Source organism: Ochotona princeps, chromosome 16, assembly GCF_030435755.1.
Source record: "Ochotona princeps isolate mOchPri1 chromosome 16, mOchPri1.hap1, whole genome shotgun sequence".
In the NCBI taxonomy this organism is placed as follows: Eukaryota; Metazoa; Chordata; class Mammalia; order Lagomorpha; family Ochotonidae; genus Ochotona; species Ochotona princeps.
Window position 1 is genome coordinate 51,610,149 of NC_080847.1, and position 22,495 is coordinate 51,632,643.

The window sequence follows — 22,495 nt, forward strand, 5'->3', positions numbered from 1 at the left end:
CAAGGATAACCTCTAGAAATCTAGTTTCCTCATCTCCAACCCCCTGAAAGATCTGTCCCCTCCTCATCCCCATCACAGCCTCTTGAGGACCCCTGCGCTTGGGAGGCCCTGGCCCTCAGGCCTCCCTAGCATGTGGGAGAAGGCCTCAGAACCCAGGGCTGAATGAATGAGACACATGCAGAGAGCAATCCAGCTATACTTGTGGGTGCTCCCACTGAGCACCCCATACCCCTAGAGGCAGAGCTCTTGGCTTGGTTAGCCCTGGGCCTCCAGCATCACCCTGTCTGGGACTGAGCAGGACAAAAAGGCCCAGCAAAGTTTGTGCCTTCCTTCTTGGGCAGTTCTGCATTCTGCGGAAGGCGGGGGCTGGGGCAACAACGGAGCGTCGGGAGAGGTCCAGGAAGGGGCCCAGCAGACCTGGCACACAGCTGATGCTCAGCAGAGGTTATCTGATGCTGTGGGTGGGATGCCAGGGTGCTGTGATGCAAGCTGTGCCTTGGCCACACAGTGGGGGTGACCTGGGGCCTGGCACCTCACCTCACTTTCCTTTCCGGCAGAGGTGGGCAAAACCTTGACAGGGCTGCTCAGAGGAGCCACTGGGTATGGGAGGCCCAAGTGGAGCATGGTACACAGTGGGTGCCAGAGGGGTCGTCCTTTTTCCCCAGAATTCCCCCCCAACTCACTGTTGCAACCATAGCCTCTTACTGTTGTCTGTCAGCAGTTACACAAAAGCTGTGTCCAACTGCAGCAGCCCGCTGGCTTCGCTGGCCCCCAGCGCAGCCTGGCACAGCTGCAGTGTGTCCTCCAGCGCCAGAGGCTGGGATGTTTCAATGATGGCAATGGTCTCCCCCAGCTCCGTGCACATGATGGTCTGCTGGGGCTCAGGCGGCGGTGTTGGGGCTGGGGGCGGTGATCTGGGAGGCTGTGGTGTGGCAGTCCGCACGCGGGTGTGGACCCGCTGATGCAGTCGCAGGCCTGCCATGGCTCGGAACCAGCGGCCACAGGTGCCACAGTAGTAGGGGCTCTTGTGGTAGAGACCGGTTATGGGGAGGCGGGGGGCACGGGCGAAGGCAACTGGCCGTAGGTGCAGCCGCCGGTGCTGCTGCAGGTTGGAGCTCTGTGTGAAGCGCTTGCCGCAGTCCAGGCACTGGTAGGGCCGTATGCCTGTGTGGGTCAGCTGGTGCCGGCTGAGGTTGGCCAGAGAAGCAAAGGTCTTGCCACAAGAGTGGCACTGGAAGGGCCTCTCACCCGTGTGTGTCCGCAGGTGGTTACGCACGTGGACCAGCTTCTTGAAGCCCTTGCCGCAGACCCCACAGCGGTGCCGCCGCTCTGGGGGCCCATGTACTGTGCGCCGGTGCCGGGAGAGCCGAGAGGCTGAGGCGAAGGACTTGGAGCACTGCGGGCAGGGCAGCTGGACGGGCAGTGCTGGTGGAGGTGGAGGGGGTGTGGGCTCAGCAGGAGCTGGGGGAGCTGTGGCTGTCGTGGGAGGTGCCCCACTTTTGCCAGCATGGGTGCGCCGGTGATAGAGGAACTTGGTCATGTTGCTGAAGGTCTTGCCACAGCGACAGCGGTGCAAGGGGTTGGCGGTGTGGGCCCGACGGTGAGCCACCAGCGTGAGCTCGGTGCTGAAGCCACGGCCGCAGTCCACGCACAGATAGCGGGCTTCGCCACGGTGTAGCCGCAGGTGCTGCTCCAGTGAGGCAGCTTTCTTGAAGACCTTGGAGCAGGTCGGGCACTCGTGTGTGCCGCCAACATGCGCCCGCCCATGAGCCAGCAGCCGGTTGGCAGAACTGAAGCTGCGCCGACACTGGCTGCAGTGGTATGGATGGGAGGCTGATGCTGGGCCACGAGATGCCCGGCGGTGTCTCCGGCGTGCCCCTGATGACAAACGCTGGGGACAATCCCCACAGCCCCCAGCCTGGCCAAAGGTGGACTCGTCACCACCTGCCAGGGCATCATCAGCCACCTCTGGCCCTGCTTCCTCCTCCCCTTCCTCATCCTCATCTTCATCCTCCTCCTCCTCCTCCAAGCCATTGTGTTCTTCTTTCTCTAAGGAGTCAAAGTGGGTACCCTGATGCTCCAGGAACTCCTCGGGCGTGGCACAGAGGGCAGAGCACTCAGGACACTCATAGGGCTCCATTTTGACTTCAGGAGGTGCAGGGGGTGGAGGTGGTACCAGGGGCTCCACTGCGATTGCCGACAAGTGCTGGGTCTTGCGATGTGCCACCCACAGCTCAGGGGAGGGGAACAGCTCTTGACAGTCCCCGCACTGGTACTGGATCTGGCTGGTGGATTCCCGCAAGTGGGCATCCTGGTGGGCCAGGAGCTCCCTGGGGGACAAGATGATCTGGCTGCATTCGCCACACTGGAAAGGCCCCTCCTCTTCTGTGCCTGGCACGAGCTCAGGCTCCAGGCCTGCATCCTCCGTGCTTGGGGCCTCCTCCTCAGAGATGGCGGGTGTGTGCTGCTCCTGGTGTGAGAGAACTTCCTCCAGTGTGTTGTAGAGGCTGCCACACTCGGAGCACATGAATTGGTGGTGCTGAAAGAAGAGCGACGAAGCAAGGGCCTCGCCGTGGGTCATCTCGGTCACCTCTGCCGTCTCCCCAGACAGCAGTGCTGACAGCTCCACGGTCCCCGGTGACAGCTGTGTGGGTAGCTCAGACACCTCGGCTGCCACCTCTGCCGCCACCTCTGCCATGGCCTGCAGAGGAAAGAGGGGCCAGGAGCCAGTGCCACATGGAGGAACTGAGGACAGGGGGCTGTTTCAGGAGCTTCCTGGCTCAGTACCTTACTCACCAGCCTCTGAACAATGGAAAAGTTGAAATGCACGGTTTAGGCCTTGGTCTTTGAGGATCCTCTGATGTTCACTCACTCCCCAAGGCCTCTAGGCACCTGCGGCAGAGAGATAGTGGGCCTCAGATGCTGCCCTGCCCATTCCTAGCACCAGTCACACACCCTTCCCGAGAACCCCTCATCTTTTCCAGCCTCCCAGCTTTGCCGGGGCAATTTGCGCCTCCTCTCAAGCATACACACAGTATGTTGAAGGGTGTGGGCCCTGCAGCTCCAAACTGTGTCTCCTTTCGTGCTTATCAAATGGGGTTAAAAATAAGATCGCCTAGAACTACACTATAATAACGATATAGGGGAACTCAGTGAGGGGGGAGGGAATTGGGGAGGGGATAAGGGAAATTCCTGGCCCTATGGAACTGTATCATAAAATGATAATAATAATAATAAAAAGTAAAAAAATAAGACTGCTAGGGTCCTGGTACTTTACACAACCGTTACTGGCATTCCCTCCCAAAGCGCTCCCTCTTTTCAGGTCTAGCAAGCTCCTAGCTGCCCTAGCAGCAAGTCCTTTGCAAGGCCTCCTGTGACCACATACCCGCACTGCCTTGGCCACTCCCTCACCTCGGCATTCACAGCGAGCTTGGGATGCCTTCGAGATCTGTAGGTAGGGCAGGGTTGAATCAGTGTGTGCGGGTATGGAGGGAGAGGGGGGATGGGCAGGCCTATCACCCACCAAACCGCTGACCAGGGACACGGACCTCACGTGCCCTGACCCCTTTACACAGGAGCTAACAGTCCATTCAGTAAACCGCTGCTTCCCTCCTCGTCTGGGGAATAACCTTGTGACTGCAATTCCCTCTCCACCCCCACAGCCGGCTTAGTTAGGTCAGTGTCTGTGGCCAGGCTTGTATGAAGCGGGCGGCCAAGAGACGTCCTCACAAAAGATGACCCTAAGTGGGCACCCCTCGCAACGCCGATTGATCGGGGCAGCGCGAACCACTGCGCAGAGAAAAACTGGGCAGAGGGAGGGGGGGGACGCCATACAGTGGATCGGTGTCTTTCCTGAAAAGAACCAGCCGGAGAGGGAAGGGGGTCCTTGCAAGTTCAACTTTTCCCGTGACACACACCCCTTTTCTCTTACCAGACTTCTCGTCGGCCTCAGAGAACGTGCTGAGGGGCTCGGCTTCCCGGCTTCCCGCCCCACGCTGCCTCGGCCCTGGTGCAGGCCCCACAGGCCCTGCGTCCTCGGGTGTCCAGCTCGATCTCTCCTCTGCTCACCACGCGCGTCCGGCTCGCCCTGCCCCAGCCCGGCCGCGGAGCGCTCACCGTCGCTCTGGCCTCCAGAAGGCCCCTCGCCCCTTCAGCTCCAGGCGTGTGTGGGACCCCTCACTATCCACGCCTCCCATTGGGCGGCGCCTTGACCACGACTGGCCAATCGGAGCTGGCAACGGAGGGCACTCGCCTTGGCGCTTGCGCATTGGCGCTCAGGTGGGGCTGGGTGTTTCTCCACGCAGACAAGTCGTGCCTTGGGGGATGGGGGCGGGGTCCGCGGCGCCTGCGCAGTTCTCCACGGGCCACTCTCGTCCCGACCGAGTCCATCAAAGTTGGGCCGAGGGGCGTGGGAGGCTCTCGTGACCCCGTAGGGGTGGACCAGACGGTGTCACGACACAGCTAGAGAGATTGAGGGCACAGACACCCATGGGAGACTTCTTTCTTCCATGGGGTTGAAAATCACCTCACGTCCGCAGTCGGTGACCGGGCACCCCTGCTCTGGGGCCAGCCCGGGACTGTGCCGCAGGTGACCACTGATCCCATCTGCTTCATGGCTTGGGAGGTCTGAGAGGAAAAGAATCTCCCCTACCCGTGAGCTAGTGCCAAGCAGAGTTCCGTCTGCCGCCTCGGGCACTTGCTGTCCTTGAGTCACCTAAGTGGGGGCTGGGGTTGGAGCAAGCAAGTCGCACCCTAAAAGACCCTGTTCCGCACCCGGGGTGGGTTTACCCTTGTTAGAACGGGTTAGAGGGGGAGTGACTGTGGGGTTCCCTGACTTGGGGCCAGGGTAGGGATCCCGCTTGGGATCCCTTCCCCACCCCCACAAGTTGAAATGTAGGTTTTCTGGTTGGGTGGAGTGGGGGAGTCAATCTGATGGTGGTGGTGTGTCCGGCTTCGGTTCGTCCCTCTGGGAATCGGGACACCGCTCTGCTGTCTGCGCAAGCGCAGCCTCGGCCCGGCAGGGAAGCTTGGTGGCCCGGAAGGGGCAAAGGCGCCTTCTGCGCCTGCGCGTCCGGGGCGTGGCGGTCGCACCTGCGCCAGTTGGGAGGAGGAGGAGGGGCGAGGTGACGCAGGCGTAATAATACAGAAGGTGCCAGAAAGATCCAAAACAACTGGCTGCGGGAGTCCACGGACGCCGGTGTCCCAGTGAGGATCCCGGAGTGGCCTGGTGGTGGGTAGACGACGGGAGCGCCCTTCCCAGGGCAAGGGGATCGGCCTGGGGCGGTCGGTGCCACCTGTGCGGGGTGCAGGGGACGGTGACGGTGACGGGTCCCGCTTGTAGAGGGGCAGAGGGTCGCTTTGGGACGTTGTCAGTGGGGTGGAGCTGAGCGGCTATTCGGGCCAGGACGAGGAACGAGTCCCGTCAGTGGCCCTCCGAATCGGGAGGTGCCTTGGCATGGATCCTGAGGCTTGTCTGGACCCGAGGCCGGTTCGGAACGTACCACTGGGCGAGGGAGGATCTGTGGGGTCTGGCGTCCTGACCTGTTACCAGGGGGACCTCGGGCCGTCCCATTCCCTCAGCGGGGGAGAGGGAGGCCGAGACAGTTGGAGGTGTAGCTAGGGGCAGCCGTGTCCCTGCGGACTCTGGCCGCTGCGGAGTCCGTGTCCCCCGCCTCGCTGACCCTTCTTCCCTGTTGTCGCCGTGTGGGTTATAGGTAGGCCCTGCTTCTGCGCTTGTCTCGCACCCCTTCTCTGGGGGAATGGCGTTGTCCGGGTCAACCCCCGCCCCGAGCTGGGAAGAGGATGAGTGCCTGGACTACTACGGGATGCTGTCGCTTCACCGGATGTTCGAGGTGGTGGGCGGGCAGCTGACTGAGTGCGAGCTGGAGCTCCTGGCCTTCCTGCTGGATGAGGCTCCCGGGGCTGCTGGCGGCCTGGCCCGTGCCCGCAGCGGCCTGGAGCTGCTCCTGGAGTTGGAGCGTCGCGGGCAATGCGATGAGAGCAACCTGCGCCTGCTGGGGCAACTGCTGCGCGTTCTGGCCCGCCATGACCTGCTACCGCACCTGGCACGCAAGCGGCGCCGACCAGGTACTGGCAAGTGCGAGGGCGTTGCTCCCACAGGGCCCCTGCCCCCCTGTGACCCTGTCGCGTCCCATTCTACGCCTCCAAGGTTCGTGATAAAACAGAGGGAGGAGACTTGGCTTTGGGAGGGGTGAGCGTGTGGAATTTGGTCGCATTTATAGTAGTGGTTGTGCCCGCTGATGATGGGCTTGTTGCATGTCGGCAAGGTGGTAAGGCAGCAGCTGCCATCCTCCCAGTAGTTCCCCAGGGTCCAGCTCCTGCCCTCCACTGTCCGTGGGAAGGACCAGGTTCAGAAAAGCGGCTTGCCCGCATGGGAGAACTGGATCTCTTGTGCTGGACATGGCAGGGAGAAGGGATGGTGCTGCCAATGGTGCAAGTGCTTCTTCTGGGAAGTTCGTGTTTGGTGGGGGAGATCAGGCAGTAGAGTAATTTATATTTAGATGCAGTTACAGTAAGACTGAAAGGAAAGGAGTGGAGACAGTAGGGAGTGCAGCGCGATCGGTGGAGGCTGCCTTAGCATCTTTCTGAGCAGGTGACCATGGAACAAGGCTGCGCTGCCTGCTACCCACGGATCTTATAGGAGACAATTCCAGGCAGAGGGAAAGGCAAGCAACTAATCGCTGAGGTGGGAGGAGCAAAGGGGGTTGCCCAGGTAATAGGTGAAGATGGGGTCCCTAAGGGACTTGCAAATATAACATAGCTTGCAAGTGGCTGGGTTCAGTCTTGGTCGGCTTGTCTCCAGAGTCAGGTGCTTAATCCCCACGACAGATGTGCTGCTGGGGGCCAACAGGTCTGAGGAGCTGGGAGGGCTACAGGCTGCTGAGCCCTGGGCTGGGTTACCAGAGGGAGGCTGTATTATGGGCTGCCCTGGTCCCGAGTAAGCCAACAGCATCTAGATAACCAAGTGAAGGGCAAGTGTAGGGAAGGGCTGGGAAAACCTGTCTGGGAGTCTGCCTCTGGAAGAAAGGTTGGGGCTTGCAGACAGGCCTGCTGACTCCTGAGGCCTCTGGGACAGCTGGGTGGCAGGCAAGGGGCTGCCGCAGGAATCGTGGCCTGGACAGTTCCTGCTGCTGTAGACCCAGCTCGGGGGCTCCAGGAGGCGTGGGCATCTGAGCTCTGGCCTCCAGGGGGCTATGACTGCAATGTAGGCTTTCCTCTGAGGGCTGGGAGTGGGAGGGCAGGAGGGCATAACCACTGCTTCCCATTCTTCTCCTCCAGTGTCTCCGGAACGCTACAGCTACGGCACCTCCAGCTCTTCCTCCAAGAGGACGGAGGGCGGCTGCCGACGCCGCCGGCCGTCCAGCAGCTCCTCGGATTCTCAGCAGGGTCAGTGGGAGACAGGTGAGGCCACATGGTGGGCATGCTGTGAGGGTCTCTCTCTTCCTCAGCCTCCCATATCTCGGTCCACAAAGGAGTGGCCTGATGGGTCCACTCATGTCATTCTTGAAGTGTGCCAGTGTGCATGTTTATCATTGCTAGCGAATCGTGTGTCTTGAAGCAACAGACTGAATTGTTTCCTGTGGTTTCTGTTTTGTTTAAATTTCATCACATGGTGCGTATCACACTGCACTTAGGTCTGCTGAATGTGTTTCTGAGATTAATTCATGTTGAATGCCTGTAGTTGGTTTCTTTAAATTGACATGTCGCAGTTAATATATTCGGTATCTCCCACCCGTTTTTTTTTTAATTCTGTGAAATTTACTTTTTTTTCTTAAAGATTCATTTATTTGAAAGTCGATGAAGGAGACACACACACACACACACACACACACACAGAACCCTTCATCTGCTGGCTCACTACCCAAGTGGCGACAACAGATAGGGCCAAGTTGGGATGAGTCAGAAAGTTCCTGGCCTCTGGTTTCAGATCGGTACAGCACCGGCCATTGCACCCACTTGGGGAGTGACTCATCGGATGGAAGATCTTCCTTTCTGTCTCTCCTCCTCTCTGTATATCTGACTTTGTAATAAAAATAAATAAATCTTTTTTAAAAAAAATCTGAAATGTGTAAATGAGAAACAAAGATCAAATATTTTTGCTAAAATTCAGTTACTAATCTGCTACTTTGCTCTACCTGTGCATGTGTATCTCTGGGTTTATGGCTGAATCTTTTGTAAGTAAATTAAATACCTTACCTGTGCATCAGCAAACATCTTGTAAGAATGAGGATGTTTTCCTGTGCTGCTTCCAGATTCCGTCATAGTTGAGAAAATAAGCAAGAATCCTCTGGTACCCTAATGGTTTGTTTTCAGATCTTTTACGATTTGACTCAACTGTCAGGATCTTCCCTTCATTGAGTTGTTCAGCATTCATTATGTCTCCATCTCTTCCTGGAGGACAGGAGGAAATCCCTCCTCTACTCTGAGCTTTTCCCCATGACACTGACCTGCCGGCCTCAGCTGGCCAGGGTGGTGGAATGGCCTGTTTCTGCGTCTCTGATGATTTTCTGGTGCCATCCTTTTTTTTTTTTATTGGCAAATAGCTTTTTATAAAAGTATGTCATGGTTAACATAGGTTAATGTAGTATTGTTACTACTGTTATGTTTTTAAAATATTTTGTTTTTTTTGGAAAGTCAGATATACAGAGAGGAAGGTCTTCTGTCCGTTGATTCACTCCCCAAGCGGCCACAACAGTCAGAGCTGTGCCAATCAGGAGCCAGGAGCCTCTTCTGGGTCTCCCACATGGGTGCAGGGTCCCAAAGCTTTGTGCCATCCTCCACTGCCTTCCCAGGCCACAAGCAGGAAGCTGGATGGGAAGTAAACTGGCACTCATATGGGATCCCAGTGCACGCAAGGCGAGGACCTTTTATTTTTAAAATAGCTGGTAAATAAGTAATTTTTTTTCTTAATATATGTACCATGCAGTTCTTACTGTTTACTGAGAATTTACAGTCAGAAAGTTTTTGCAGTTACTTGAAATGTGTCTTTTTTTTAGTATTATATATATTTTTAATATTTTTAATATTTACATATTTGAGTATTTTAATATATATATTTTATGTTTTCAGTGCTTTCTGTATTTTAATTACATATCCAGTTAGGTTCATTTGTTTCATTGTGTGTAATTTTTTGTTTGTTTTAAGGCTTTGGGTATCTAAGTGACTCAAAATGCAAAATTTGAAAGTATAGAAGAACACGTTCTTAAAATTGTTATGGGGCTGGTTATTGCGGTGCCAGCATCCCATATGGGTTTTGATTCAGCTCCTGGATGCTCTACTTCTGATCCAGCTACCTGGTATGGCCTGGGAAAGCAGCAAAGACTAGCCCAAAGCCTTGGGACCCTGCAACCATGTGTGAGACCCAAAAGAAGCTCCTGGCTTCAGATTGGCTCAGCTCTGGCCATTGTGGCCATCTGGGGAGTGAACCAGCAGATCCTCTCTTTCTGCCTCTTCTTGCTCTGTTATCTCTGCCTTTAGCTGAAGCAAGGCCAGGCTGTAGCCAGAGCCTAGAATGCATCCAGGTGTCACATGTGGGTGACAGGGACCCAGGTGGTTGGTTGGGTCATCTGCTGTTGCCTGCTAGTCATGTTAGCAGGAAGCTGGATCAGAAGAGAACAGCTGGTGCTTGAACCAGAGCTCCGATAAGGGTTGCTGGCATTGCTGGCCTGCATAGCTCGCTCCACCGGAATGTGTGCCCCATTTCCATTCACTTTTAATTTGTCCTTTCAGTGTTTGATGGGTTTTGTGACAATGATGAATATATGTGCAAGTTCTTGTTTTCCCTGCTTTCAGTTTAAGTTAGCACATTATCACTTGTTTTCCATCTACTTTATTCCACTAGACCATCTAATCTAGCAGCTCTTCTGTGTTTTTGTTCTGCTCAGGCACATGATGGTGGCACTGTAAATGATGCCTCAGGCTGGTGCGACGTCAGTTACCTAGTGTGAGGGAGCAGGGCTTTCTTTGGGGGTCACACCTGCAGTGGGCCCACCTCTCTATTTAGTGATGCAATGGGCATCTTTCATCTTCTGGATAAGACCTCGGGAGAGGGAGTCCCTATTCCCTGGCCCTCACCTTGGCATGCTGCCTGCTATCCTGTTCCTCAGCCTGCTCCCTCTGTCCGCTCAGGTTCGCCCCCCACCAAGCGGCAGCGACGGAGTAGGGGCCGGCCCAGTGGTGGTGCCCGACGGCGACGGAGAGGGACCCCTGCTGCCCCCCAGCAGCAGCAGCAACAGCAACAGCAGCAGGAGCCTGCCAGACCCTCCTCAGAAGGCAAAGTGACCTGTGGTAGGCATCTGTGGGCCTTGGGAATGTCTGAATGTGCCCAGGGCAGGCTGTAGTTGGGAGTGGGGTGAGGCAGATGCTTGTGGGGTGTGATGATCCTGGCAGGGCACTCCCTCACCCAGCACAGTAGCGGTCTTGTCCTTTCTGTTGCCATCTTACCTGTCTCTGTCCTGCCTGTACTTCCACAGCCATGTTGTGTGTGCCACCTTTTCCAGGAAACCTTTCCTGATCACCACTTGCCCCCATTCACCTGTTTGTTCAGCAGGCAGCTCTGGGGGCCTTCCTTCCTCCACAGGGTAGAACACTGCAGGATGCTAGGAAGGCTGCTGGGCTCCTACCCTTTCTTGCCTCAGGATGTTAGATGTTTGACCTTGGCCAGGTGACTGGATCTCCCTGTGCCTCACTGTCCACATCTGTAAACAGCCAGGACTGGGGTCAGAAAAAATGAGCAAAGCCACCTAATGCATTTGCATGGCGTGCCCTGGAGCTGTCTTGGTGCTGGGCAGGGGTTGACCCTTCCTCGTCCTGTGGCCGTGCAGTGTGATGGGGGCAAGGGGCAGCAGCGAGGCCTGCTTTTATGGTGCTGACTGTCCAATGAAAAGGTCGTTGTTGCTTTTTCCTACCAATGAAGCTGAAGGTCACTTGGGACAACAAGAGATGCCAGGAGAAGTAGGGACCCGCTGGAGGAGGCAGGCTGGGGCTGAGCAGCCAGGCCTGACAGGTCACAGGGCCTGTGGGTTTAGTTTATTTTGTCCATCCAGCGTTGTCCGGGCTTGAAGTAGGTGAGGGATGTGATCCAATAGCTGCTTGAGGAGGGACTCTGACCCCAGCTGGAATATCAGTGCTTAGAGGTGCTGGACACCTGTTCCATGCTGTCAGGTAGGGGTGTGTGTGTGTGTGTGGGTGTAGAGTAAGCTTGATAATGGGGAAGCAGCCATGAGGTCATCAGAGAAAGAGATCCCTGAGGTCTGGCCTCAGTAGCTGTGTTGGGGAGGATGTGTGGGATGAACTTAGGAAACAAAGAAGTTTGTATTTTTTTCCAAGAGTGGATGCGGTAGGCTGGGGGGCTGGGTTTTGGGTCTGAAGGCTCATGCTCAGACCCTGCCCTCTTGAAATTTTCTCTCTTGGTGCCACAGAGGAGGCACAGCCATGTGTTTTCTTCTGTGAGTTGGGCTGCAGGGGTCAGATATGGCATGTCCATTTCCTGGACTGCAAGAGAGACAGATGAGGGCAGGGGCAGCCTGGCAGGTGTGGCAGATTCTGTAAGTAGTATGAGCAAGGAGCCCTCTGGGCAGCCTGCTTGCCTGGGGAGATGCAGCTTTAATGGGTGGGGGTAAGGGAAGAGAGGCAGCCCAGATGGGGGCTTTCTTCCAAGTGTGGGGGGAGCTGGGGGAGGTCTGTGTGCTTGCTCTTCACCCAGCATCTCTTGGTGAGCAGTGTGCCTGTGCCAGTGCCTGCTCTGGTCATGGAGGACACAGAGTTTCACCAGGTGGTGAAAATCCCAGGCCTGGAGGGGTTCATGTCATAGTGGGTGAGACAACCCAGCAATAATAACCTGTAATGCCAGCTTGTGACAAGTGCTTTGAGGAAACACAAAGCCAGGGGGGAGGCAGAGGTGTGTGCTGGACCTCAAAGTACTGGAGTTGGGTGGGGGAAGCTTCTGCAGAGCAGAGTGATGGCAGAGGGAGCAGCAGATGCACAAGAGGAGGAGGCTGAGCAGTGCTGAGATGCTCAGGCTAGGTGAAGGAGCAAGCAGGAAGGTGGCTTCATCCCCTGCTGCTTCAGAGGCCTTGGCCTGACCTCTCCACCAACTGCAGAACTTCTTCAGCCCACAGAGCTCACCTCTGTCCTCCCCTTGTGCCTATGATGACCTTCCCCGCCCAGTTACAGAGGAACTGCACACACCTGTGCTGAGGGCGGTCAGGAGGGCCCCATCCACAGAGATAGCCCCATGGCCTCAACTTCCGGCTTGAGGGAGGTGGCTGCCCACGGGTGACTGTTCCCTGCGTCAGGCAGCCATTATCAGAGCCACCAGGCTGGCTGGCTGGGGAGGGAGTCGCTGCCTGCGGGAGGGCAGAGCAGGCCAAGCTGGGCTTGAGTCTCTGCCCTGCAGCCAGCAGGTTGTTAGCCTGGGTGGGGCTGGGCTTAGAAGCAGCCAGGGAAGCAGGTCTGACTGCTGACTCAAGGTAGGTGGGGCCACAGGAGGCTCTCCCCACTTGGGCTCCAGTCTCCCCTTCCTGCCAAAGGGGCACAGCTTCCCTTTAGTGAGGCCATCAGGCTCAATGCCAGGGGTACAAGGAGGCTCCTCCTGACCTGGGTGGGAAAGGAGGGGTCTGCCAGGCCAGTAACTGTTCACATGTAGCCTGAGGGGTAAGCATTGGGCAGCCCACTCCTTTGAGGGACAGAGCTGTGCACCTGAGAATGTACTGAAGCGGACTTCGGCTGCGATGCAAGACCCCGAGTTTCCACATCCCTTTCAGCTATCCACCATCACTGCCATGATCTGGAATTCTCAAGTGGTGGCAGCCCCCACTGTGCAAAGGAGAAACAGGCCTAGGGGAAGGAAGTTGTCACAGGCTTGGGGCCTGGGCGGCAGGGGCAGAGCTGGGCTCTGTGTTTGTTCCCTATGTTTTCCAATGCGTTGGGTGTGGCAGGGATGGAAGACCCCTGCCTGCATCCTGCTTGGGGCCAGGCGGCCAAGAGCTGGAGCTTCCAGATGTCAGGGCTGTGGCTCCCAGCAGAAGACAAGATAGGAGTAGGAGTGTGCTGTGAAGGTTAGGGGGTGATGAAGATGCTGGTGAGACTGGGATGAAGGGAGTGAGGGTGAGAGAGGCAGCCAGGCAGATGCAACAGGGCCTTGTGAACATGGGTTTGGGCTTTGCATATTTTAAAGTGATTGTTTTTAATTTACTGGAAAAACAGAAACAGAGATCTTCCATTTATTGATTCACTCCCCAGATGCTCACAAAGCCAGGCCCGGGCCAGTCCAAAGCTAGAAGCCCAGAACCTGGTCTGTATCTCCCGTGTGGGAGAGGAGGTGTCTGCTGTGTGGCTCAGTTGCTTGAGCTATCCCTGCTGCCATCCCCAGAGTGCGCATTGGCAGGGAACTGGAATCAGAAGCAGAGTCAATCTTCAAACCCACGTACCCTGATACAGGACATGGACTTCTTTTTTTTTTGTTTGTTTTTAAAGATTTATTTTATTTTTTTTACAAAGTCAGATATACTGAGAGGAGGAGAGATAGAGAGGAAGTGTAGCTGCCGGGATTAGAACCAGCAGCCATATGGGATCAAGGCGAGGACCTTAGCCACTAGGCCACGCTGCCGAGCCCAGGACATGGACTTCTGAGCAGCAGCTTAATCCACCGGGCCACAACACACAATTTTCCTTTATTGTTTATTAAACAATTTTTTATGTACTTGAAAGGCAGAGTCTGCATCAGTGTCCAGATTACTTGTCCCTAAATGTTTTTATTTATTTCTAGATTTTTATTTATTTGAGAGAAAGAGAGATCCATATTTCTTCTCTGGCTCACTCCTCAAATGCTTGCAATAGCCAGGGCAGGGCCAGGCCAAGCTAGCAGCCAGAAATCCATCCTGACTTCCCACATGGGTGTCAGAGACTCAACTACTTGAGCCATCCAGGGTCTCCCAGGGTCTGTGTTAGCAGCGAGCTAGAACAGAGTCTGTTGGGATGTGTGTATTCTCAGCAGCGGCCTGGTGGCCATGCCAAAGGCTTGTACCCACGCTTGTAAATTATGGAAAACAGTTGGAGGATTTGAATGCTGAATCAGCTTTGCCATTTCACCCCCAATGGAAAATGTGTTGAGGGACCAGGAGAGACAGACTGGCACGGGGAACACCAAATCACCATCACCAAGCTCTGCCGTAGTTACCTCGTGACTGCCCCTGAATTCTGTGTGTTTTAGTATCTCATTTTATAGATGTTCCAGTGTCTGTCTATGAGAGATGAAATAAGGATTCTTCTTTTTTATTTAAGATCAATTTGTTTTTATTGGAAAGCCAGATATACAGAGAGAAGGAGAGACAGAGAGAAAGATCTTCTGACCGCTGATTTGCTCCACAAGTGGCTGCAATGGCTGGAGCTGAGCTGATGTGGAGCCAGGATCCAGGAGTTTCCTCCAGGTCTCCCACGTGAGTGCAGGGTCCCAAGGCTTTGGGCCATCCTCTACTGTTTTCCCAGGCCACAGGCAGGAAACTGGATGGGAAGTGGAGCAGCTGGGATATGAACTGGTGTCCATATGGGATTCTGGCTCATGCAAGGTGAGAACTTTAGCTACTAGGCTACCATGCCAGACCCAGAAGGATTCTTTTTTTTTTTTAAGATTTATTTATTCATCTTTTTATTGGAAAGTCAGATATACAGAGAGGAGGAGAGACAGAAAGATCTTTTGTCCAATGATTCACTCCCCAAGTAACCGCAACAGCCAGTACTGTGCCGATCCGAAGCCGGGAGCCAGGAGCTCTTCCAGGTCTCCCACATGGGTGCAGGGTCCCAAGGCTTTAGGCCGTCTTCTACTGCTTTCCCAGGCCGCAAGCAGGGAGCTAGATGGAAAGCAGGGCCGCCGGGATTAGAACCGGTGCCCATATGGTATCCTGATGCGTGCAAGGTGAGGACTTTAACCACTACACTATCACACTGGGCCCCCAGAAGGATTCTTTAAAACATTATCATGTCAAGGAAATGATTCCTTGCCATTAAACAACACTGCTCAAATTTCCAGCTGTCAGGTCCATCACAGTAGCCTGATAGCCTGATAGCTTGCCTTGCATGTGCCAATATCCCCTATGGGTACCAGTTCTAATCCTGGTGGTCCCACCTCCCATTCAGTTTCCTGCTTATGGCCTGGGAAAGCAATCGAGGATGGCCCAAAGCCTTGGGACCCTGCACCCACGTGAGAGACCCAGAAGAAGCTCTGGGCTCCAGCCATTGCAGCCATTTGGGGAGTGAATCAAAGAAGGGAAGATCTTCCTCTGTCTCCTCCTCTGTATATCTGACTTTCCAATAAAAATAACTAAATCTTTTTTTTTTTAATTATTTATTATTTAACTTCATTAATTACATTGTATTATGTGACACAGTTACATAGATACTTGGGTTCTCCCACCCCTCCCCAAACCCTCCCACCATGGTGAATTCCTCCACCTTGTTGCATAACCACAGCTCAAGTTCAGTTGAGATTCCCCCATTGCAAGCGTATACCAAACATAGAGTCCAGCATCTTATTGTCCAGTCAAGTTCAACGGCTTCTTAGGTATACCCTCTCTGGTCTGAAGACAGAGCCAGCAGAGTATCATCCCAGTCAATTGAAAGCTCCAACATACCATCAGCAAAAATAAATAAAAATAACTAAATCTTTAAAAAAAATTTCCAGTTGTTTCCCAAATACTGTTCTCTTTGATGTCCAGAATCCTGCACCCAATTTCTTATTCCCCTTCATATTGTATTGGAAGCTGTTGTCCAAGGATGGCTGAGTTGGGCTCATTCTGTTGTTAGTAGTAAGGTCTGGAGCAGTGTGGCCAGGTGGAGGTTGGGGACTGTGGTTTTTCTGAGCTGAATTCCTGGCAGGTATTTTCTTGCCTCAGGGAGCAGGTGGTGGCTGCAAGTCTGTCTCCAAAGCTGGCGGCAGCCTCTCTTCGTTGCTGTTAGGGGGAGGGAGAGAGCTCTGCGCTTGACCCTGACTGTGGTGCCTTGTTGTGGAGAAACTGACTGTTGTGAGGCCATCTAGAGCCAGGAGGCTGGGGGTGGCAGGGGCTGACTGGTGTGGCAGGGTGGGCTGCTCTCCTATGCTTACTGCCTTTTTGCTCTGGAGCTGGGAACTTCCTACCAAGCTTATCCACCTCAGAGCTCTCTGAGGTGTGACTTGAGTGAGGGTCATCTCCGGACTCCCAGACTCCCCGCCCAGACTCCAGGGCTCCCTACTCCCTGGCATATTGCTTTGGCCCCTACTATGAAGTTCCTTCGATCCCCCTCTGTCCTGTTCTGTCCTAGAAAAGGGATCAGTGGCATGTGGGCACAGAAGGCATGGGGGCAGTAATGAGCCTCCTGCAGGAAAGCAGAGCTCCTTGGGGTCAGGGAGTGTCATCACCCCTTTCCCACAGCACTGCCACACCTGAACCTGTCTTCTGCCTCCTTTCTCAGACAGCCATCCGTGGCCTGGCCCTGGTGCTGCCACCCTGCCACTTGTGCAGAGCAGCTGGCATGGCCTTTGAGGTGGGCAGTTCTGTCCCCTGTGCCAGCTCCTGGTCTATGCTCTTCCTGTGCCTTCAGCCCTGTCCTCCCACGAGAGGCATTGAGGCACAGAGGTCTGGTTACCTGCTGAGACCAGACTCCTGACCCCGCCATGGCTTCTGCCCTGCGCCCTTCTCCCTATGGGCCGGCCTGTGTGCGCCTGCTCTGGCCTGGGCCGTGCTTCTCTCTGCTCTGGACATGCTGTCCTTCTACTCCTGTTTAAATCCACTCGTCCTTTCTTCCTTCGTGGTTCACCTCATTGTCATTTCCTGGAGAGATACTCTAGTCCTTTCAATCTGAATTATAGATTTGACCATATAAATTATATGGTCAGACTGCAGTGTTCTGTCCTGGCTTTCAGCCTGTGCCTTCATTGTGCATGTCTGTGTGGCTGTGAGAGGTAACAAACGGGTAGTCATCAAGCGTTCGGGCTCCGGAGCTAAACACCCCTGATGGCACTCCAGCTCTGCCACTCACAGCTTTGGGCAGCTGACTCGGTCCCTGGGCCCCTGTTCCCCCATCTGCAGGAAGGGGGCCACAGCAGCCTTGCTTCCTGAGGATGCGGGGCTATAGGAAGGTCAGGCTTTGTGCCAGCTGGCAGTAGATCCTGGCAGTGTCCCTGGTGGCTATTTTGGTAGTGGGATAGGAAAACGTTGTGCTTAAAGCATGGGACTTGGGGCTTACGGCCTGGATGCAGCGAGGCTTGAGCAAAAATGTTGTCTCCTCTTGCCCTCTGGGACCCCCATCTTCCCTCTCCATCTTTGATTGTGTTGCCCAGGTCGGAAGTTGGCCCATGGGCTGGTGAAGGATTCTGCATCTCTGAACCGATGATGAGAGTACACAGAGGAATCAGGTGGGCTGCTAGGGACCACCTAGGCCTTGGGCCAGGCACACAGCAGTGGCTGCTGAGCTGGGTTGCCTGTCTCCCTGTCCCTTTGGTGGTAGGCCTTCTTGTCCCCTTTACATGCCTGGCACTTGGTGCCCACCACTGTTGAGTGAGTCTGTGCTGCCCCTTGTGGTGCCCATCCCCACACGGTGGGGTCTCTGTGTGTTCACATGGGTGATCCGCAGCTCTGTTGAAGAGCAGAGTGAGCTGAAGGAGGATCCAGGGCCCCTCAGCTGAGTCTTACTGAGTCCTGGCGGGGAATGCTCCCTGTCCATTGGAGATGGAGAAGCTGTTTGTGACGGGCCAGCCTTGTGTTGGGAGCATGCTGCTCTTAAACAGCAGGGTGTGGGAGGATGGAGCAGTCATGGGGGGAGTGCAGGTGAAGGTTAGCACAGAGACCTTGGGTGAGGGAGCTGCAGCTCTGAGCAGGGGACATGGGGTAGGTGGCAAGTGTTGCAATCACAGTTCCTGCTTCTGGGTGTCTGCTTGCCCTGGGCCCTGAGTCAGGTGTCTTACAAGCTGCCTTGTTGACTCCTCTGACCCTGCCCTTGTACAGGGACCTCTTGTTTGTCTCTCTGTTTTTCAGATGGGGAAACTGAGGCTCAGAGAGGTGAGGTCACCTGCTTAAGGCCCCCCGGCTAGAGCGTAGCAGAGCTGGGACTCACCTCCAGGTCTGTGGGACCCCGCCGCCTGGCTCTGCCTCTGCTGCTGACAGCCCTGGGAGGCCTTGGACAGGTGCTGCTCTCCTGCCCATGTTGATGGAGGCCACACCAGACATCTGGAGGAGTCAAGGCCATGGTTCCAGAGCACTTGTGTGGTCCTCAGGATGCAGGGAGTTGGGCCCGCAGGAGGTTGGGGAAAGCCTGGGTCTGAGGTTTGACAAGCTGCTCTGGGCCTCGAGAGGAGAAGAAGGGGTGCCCTTCAGTGTTTAAAGAGGAAGGGTTTGGGTGAAAGGAGGAAGTAGGTGGGGCTGAGAAGTTTCCAGGGGAACAGGGGCCCTGCCTCCTATGCTCTGCTGCAGATGCTGTGTGAAAGGTGAAAGGAGCCCATGACATGATCTCCTCCCAGAGCTTCAGTTTCCTCATCTGTCAAATGGGCTGTCCCACTGGGCTGATTCTATATAACCCCAAGGACCAGGTACTTGGCACATTAGAGCTATTGGTGATGGCCTTTTTTGGAGTACTTACTGGGCAGCATGTGCAGTGTCAACCTGTTCTTTTTTGTTCTTTTAAAATATTTATTTTTATTTTAAAGGCAGAGTTACAGAGACAGAAGGAGAGAAAGAGAGCGTGCAAGCTCTATCTGTTGGTTTACTTCATAAATGGCCACAATAGCCAGAGCTGGATTGGTCAAAAGCTGGGAGCCAGGGACTTCTTTGGAGTCTCCCATGTGGATGCAGGGGCCGAAGCACTTGGGTCACCCTCTGCTGCCTTCCCAGGCACATTAGCAGGGAGCTGGGTTGGAAGTGTAGTAGTTGGGACACAAATTGGCATCCATATGAGATGTGATGTCACAGGTGAAGGATTAGGCTGCTATGCCATGGCACCTGCCCCACTTTCTTTCTAACCTTAACAACCTTTCATAGCAGGGAGTATCCCCTGGTTTAGGCAGAAACTCCTGCTCAGAGAGGTGGTGACTAGCAGCGCCAGCCCAGAGGCTCTGTGGCACAGGAGGTGAAGTGAGTGCTGGCCCTGCAGGTCCCCTCTTTGTCCCCATTTCCTCATCTGTCCATTAGCAGTGACCGCAGAACCTGCCTCACTCTGTTGCTTGTGAGTTGAATGAGCTCATGTGGTTTCTGTCATCTGCCCTTCCTGGGTGCCAGTTGGCTTTGGTAGTTCTGGGCTCACACATTCCCTGGGTTAGGAGGCAGCTGATTGCTAGTAGAGCCAGCACAGCTGCTGCCTCCTTAGTGCTTGCCTGGTGTGATGGGAGGAGGGGGATGTGGTCCAGTCCCACAGGACTGTGACTGCGCAGGTCAGGGTGGGAAGACTGGGAGACTGTGAGGCTGGACATTTTGAGGCAAAACCAGGAGTCCCTATCTTGTTCTCACCAATGCAGACCAAGCACCTGTGTGCTCAAGTGTAATTACGCATGTGAACGACACAGTCAGAATCTGTCAGGGAGCGCCCATGGTCGGGGGGTGGGGGTGGGAGGTTGGGAGGAGACGTGGCAGCCAAGTAGCAGCCAATAGAGTAGGTTGCACAATGTTAAGTAGGAAAAAATAGAGCAGGGTGTAGGGCAGGAGAAAGCTGGGGTGGAGACTGGGTGGTGGAGGCATAATTTACTCCCAGTGGGACTCCAGGGGAAGGTGGCAATTGAGTAGAGATCTGCAGGAAGTGAGAGAGCAGGTCCTGTGGCCACCTAAGGAAAGAGCTCTGCTGGTGTGGGAGGGGCAGGACTAGGTGGAGCCGGCCTGAGGGTTGGGGGAGCAGTGAGGAAGTGGTAAAGCCCCAGAGGAGGGTGTGAGGTTAGGGAGGTGCAGGCCACACACAGGGTGGAGCCCTGCAAGGACTTCACCAAATGGGTGGGGCTGTGGGAGGGGCCTGTGGGAGTGCCAGGAGGGAGGCAGGGTGGCAGTCTCACTGAGCAGAGCCTTGGTCCACCCTGATGAATGACCTTCTTCCCCCCTCAGACATTCGGCTCCGGGTTCGAGCAGAGTACTGTGAGCATGGGCCCGCCTTGGAGCAGGGCGTGGCGTCCCGGCGGCCCCAGGCCCTGGCAAGGCAGCTGGATGTGTTTGGGCAAGCCACTGCAGTGCTACGCTCACGGGACCTGGGCTCCGTGGTGTGTGACATCAAGTTCTCAGAGCTCTCCTACCTGGACGCCTTCTGGGGCGACTACCTGAGTGGTGCCCTGCTGCAGGCCCTGCGGGGCGTGTTCCTGACTGAGGCCCTGCGTGAGGCCGTGGGCCGCGAGGCGGTCCGCCTGCTGGTCAGTGTGGATGAAGCTGACTATGAGGCTGGCCGGCGCCGCCTGTTGCTGATGGAGGAGGAAGGTGGCCGGCGCCCAGCAGAGGCCTCCTGATCCTGGATCTGACAGGACTGACCCCACTGAGTCTGCAGGCGTCTGAGTCTCCCCGGAAGACGGCCATCTCTGCCCCTAGAGGACTGTCCGCCTCGCAGCTCCGAGGACTGTGACAGGATGGTGGCTCAGTGCCTGCTCCTCTTTGTCCAGGATGTGGGCTCTGAGGCCTAAACCACTTCCGCCTGAGTCCCCCCACCCCCAGGTGTGTCCCTCAGCCTCTGGAGAGTGGGGCTCAGGCCTGTAGATCCCAGAAGGAGGGGGGTGGAGCTGTACCTTCCTAGAAGGCCCCTGTGTATGGCGTGTCTGACTACAGGCTGTCTGTAACTGTGCACATACATACACATGCACTCAACACTTCATACCCTGCTCCCTCTAGAATCTTCCCTTATTTGGCCCACGGGCTTTTGTCTCAGGATCTCTGATTGTACCACCTCCAACCTGGGCTTCAGCTAAAACCAGTGGGTACATGTGGCACCTACTCACCTTGCCCACATATCTCAGCCTGTCGGGGTTCTGCCAATGCCCCACACAGACATGACTATTGTCACCACCTCCCTACACTTCCCTGCCCCCTAGAACTGGACACAGGCTTCTAGCACCCTCAAGAGTGCCACACAGGGTGCTGTGGCATTAGCAACAGCATGGACTTGATGGGCCTGCTGTGGCCTAGAGGGCCATGATCAGAAAACACCTCTATCTCAGAAAGGGAAGGTGGAGGAGGCCTGGGAGCTGCTGGGAAAGATGGTTGACAAATGACACCAATAAAGCTGCCCTAGAGGGGGTATCAGTGAGCATCAAAGACTGTTGGGCTCTTTTTTTCACCTTTTTTTCTCTTTTACTTGAAAGGCAGAGAACAGAGATCTTCTGTGTACTGGTTCACTCTCCACATGCGCAGAGTAGGGCTGGTTGAGGCTGAAGCCAGGAGCCACCTGGAACTCCACCTGGGTCTCCCCTGTGGGCACCAGGGGCTCATTTTAGTTATCTGCTTCCCAGGCTGTATTAGCAGGAAGCTGGCAGCTCACCCCCACGATCTACAAGAGCTGTCCTTAGGGCTCTCGATGTGCTGGGAGAAGGCTTGTTCCTGGCCTGGTGTTAGGGGCTGCAGGTGGGCAGGAGGCAGGATCACTCGTCAGCTGCTCGCACAGATCTGTCCTACTCTCAGGGCCTCTCCCTGGTTTTTCCTCGATCACATGAGATGCTGCCTTTGAAGTCACACTCTCCTAACCTTGTTCAGAATTTGTTCGTCTGCCCTGGGGTGGGAGGGAGTGAGGGAGGTGTCCCCAGTCTCCAGGATTTTTACTTTTTTTTTTTTTTAAGATTTATGTATTTTATTGGAAAGGCAGATGTATAGAGAGGAGGAGAGACAGAGAGGAAGATCTTCCGTCTGATGATTCACTCCCCAAGTGGTTGCAATGGGCCGGTGCTGCGCTGATTGAAGCCAGGAGCCAGGAACTTCTTTCCAGGTCTCCCATGCGGGTGCAGGGTCCCAAAGCTTTGGGCTGTCCTCGATTGCTTTCCCAGGCCACAAGCAGGGAGCTGGATGGGAAGTGGAGCTGCTGGGACTAGAGCCGGTGCCCATATGGGATCCCAGTGCGTTCAAGGTGAGGACCTGTTAACTGCTATGCTATTGTGTCAGGCCAGATTTTTACATTTATCTTTGAGAGGCAGACAGATAAGCTTTACCTGCTGGCTCACTCCCATGCCCACAGAGCTGGTTCCGGGCCAGGCTGAGGCGACAAGCGAGTCAACCTTGGTTAGCGACCCAGCTGCTTGAGCCTCATCTGTGTGTTACCGGAGAGCTGGAATCAGGAGTGAATCCAGGACTTGAAGTCCATCACTTACAGATATCCCAGGTTGTGTCTTAGCATGCCCAGGTCCAGGCATTTTTAACTAGTTCAGCGAGGCAGACCTGTATACCTGATGGGAGGACCCACAGTTGGTAAACAGGATAGGCAGCCAGGGGTTCAGTTCATTTTTTTTTTTTTTTTAAGATTTATTTTTATTTGAAAGGCAAAGTTAAAAAACAAG

General features: G+C 55.1%; 2 protein-coding genes and 1 long non-coding RNA gene across 6 annotated transcripts; 2 read left to right on the plus strand and 1 right to left on the minus strand.

The window, feature by feature from the left end:
* Positions 1-348: 348 nt before the first annotated feature.
* Positions 349-2,912, minus strand: ZNF526 (zinc finger protein 526). Of its 2 annotated transcripts, XM_058675175.1 has the most exons (2): positions 2,797-2,912; positions 349-2,689 (listed from the first exon to the last, which is right to left on the minus strand). In XM_058675175.1, the coding sequence occupies exon 2, from the start codon at positions 2,579-2,581 to the stop codon at positions 722-724; it is 1,860 nt and encodes a 619-aa protein (XP_058531158.1). In that variant the 5' UTR covers positions 2,582-2,689; positions 2,797-2,912; the 3' UTR covers positions 349-721. The 2 variants fall into 2 exon arrangements, with proteins under 2 accessions (XP_058531158.1, XP_004598040.1); XM_004597983.2 differs by lacking the exon at positions 2,797-2,912 and having other exon boundaries at positions 349-2,698.
* Positions 2,913-4,466: 1,554 nt separating this feature from the next.
* Positions 4,467-21,266, plus strand: DEDD2 (death effector domain containing 2). Of its 3 annotated transcripts, none has more exons than XM_004597980.4 (5): positions 4,467-4,588; positions 5,715-6,087; positions 7,300-7,422; positions 10,150-10,308; positions 20,076-21,266. In XM_004597980.4, exons 2-5 carry the CDS (start codon positions 5,760-5,762, stop codon positions 20,465-20,467), a joined length of 1,002 nt encoding a protein of 333 aa, XP_004598037.1. In that variant the 5' UTR covers positions 4,467-4,588; positions 5,715-5,759; the 3' UTR covers positions 20,468-21,266. The 3 variants fall into 3 exon arrangements, with proteins under 3 accessions (XP_004598037.1, XP_058529972.1, XP_058529971.1); XM_058673989.1 differs by lacking the exon at positions 4,467-4,588 and adding an exon at positions 5,109-5,205; XM_058673988.1 differs by lacking the exon at positions 4,467-4,588 and adding an exon at positions 5,135-5,234.
* Positions 10,607-11,850, plus strand: LOC131482181 (uncharacterized). Its single transcript, XR_009246787.1, has 2 exons — positions 10,607-11,755; positions 11,795-11,850. It is a non-coding gene; the product is annotated as an uncharacterized LOC131482181 (long non-coding RNA).
* Positions 21,267-22,495: the final 1,229 nt, after the last annotated feature.

Bases quoted from the DNA above. Each gene is read 5' to 3' on its own strand.
- DEDD2 (XM_004597980.4), top strand. From the start codon at position 5,760: ATGGCGTTGTCCGGGTCAACCCCCGCCCCGAGCTGGGAAGAGGATGAG. The intron at 7,423-10,149 runs GTGAGGCCACAT...CTGTCCGCTCAG, and splicing joins GCAGGGTCAGTGGGAGACAG to GTTCGCCCCCCACCAAGCGG. The intron at 10,309-20,075 runs GTAGGCATCTGT...TTCCCCCCTCAG, and splicing joins AGAAGGCAAAGTGACCTGTG to ACATTCGGCTCCGGGTTCGA.
- ZNF526 (XM_004597983.2), bottom strand. From the start codon at position 2,698: ATGGCAGAGGTGGCGGCAGAGGTGGCAGCCGAGGTGTCTGAGCTACCC.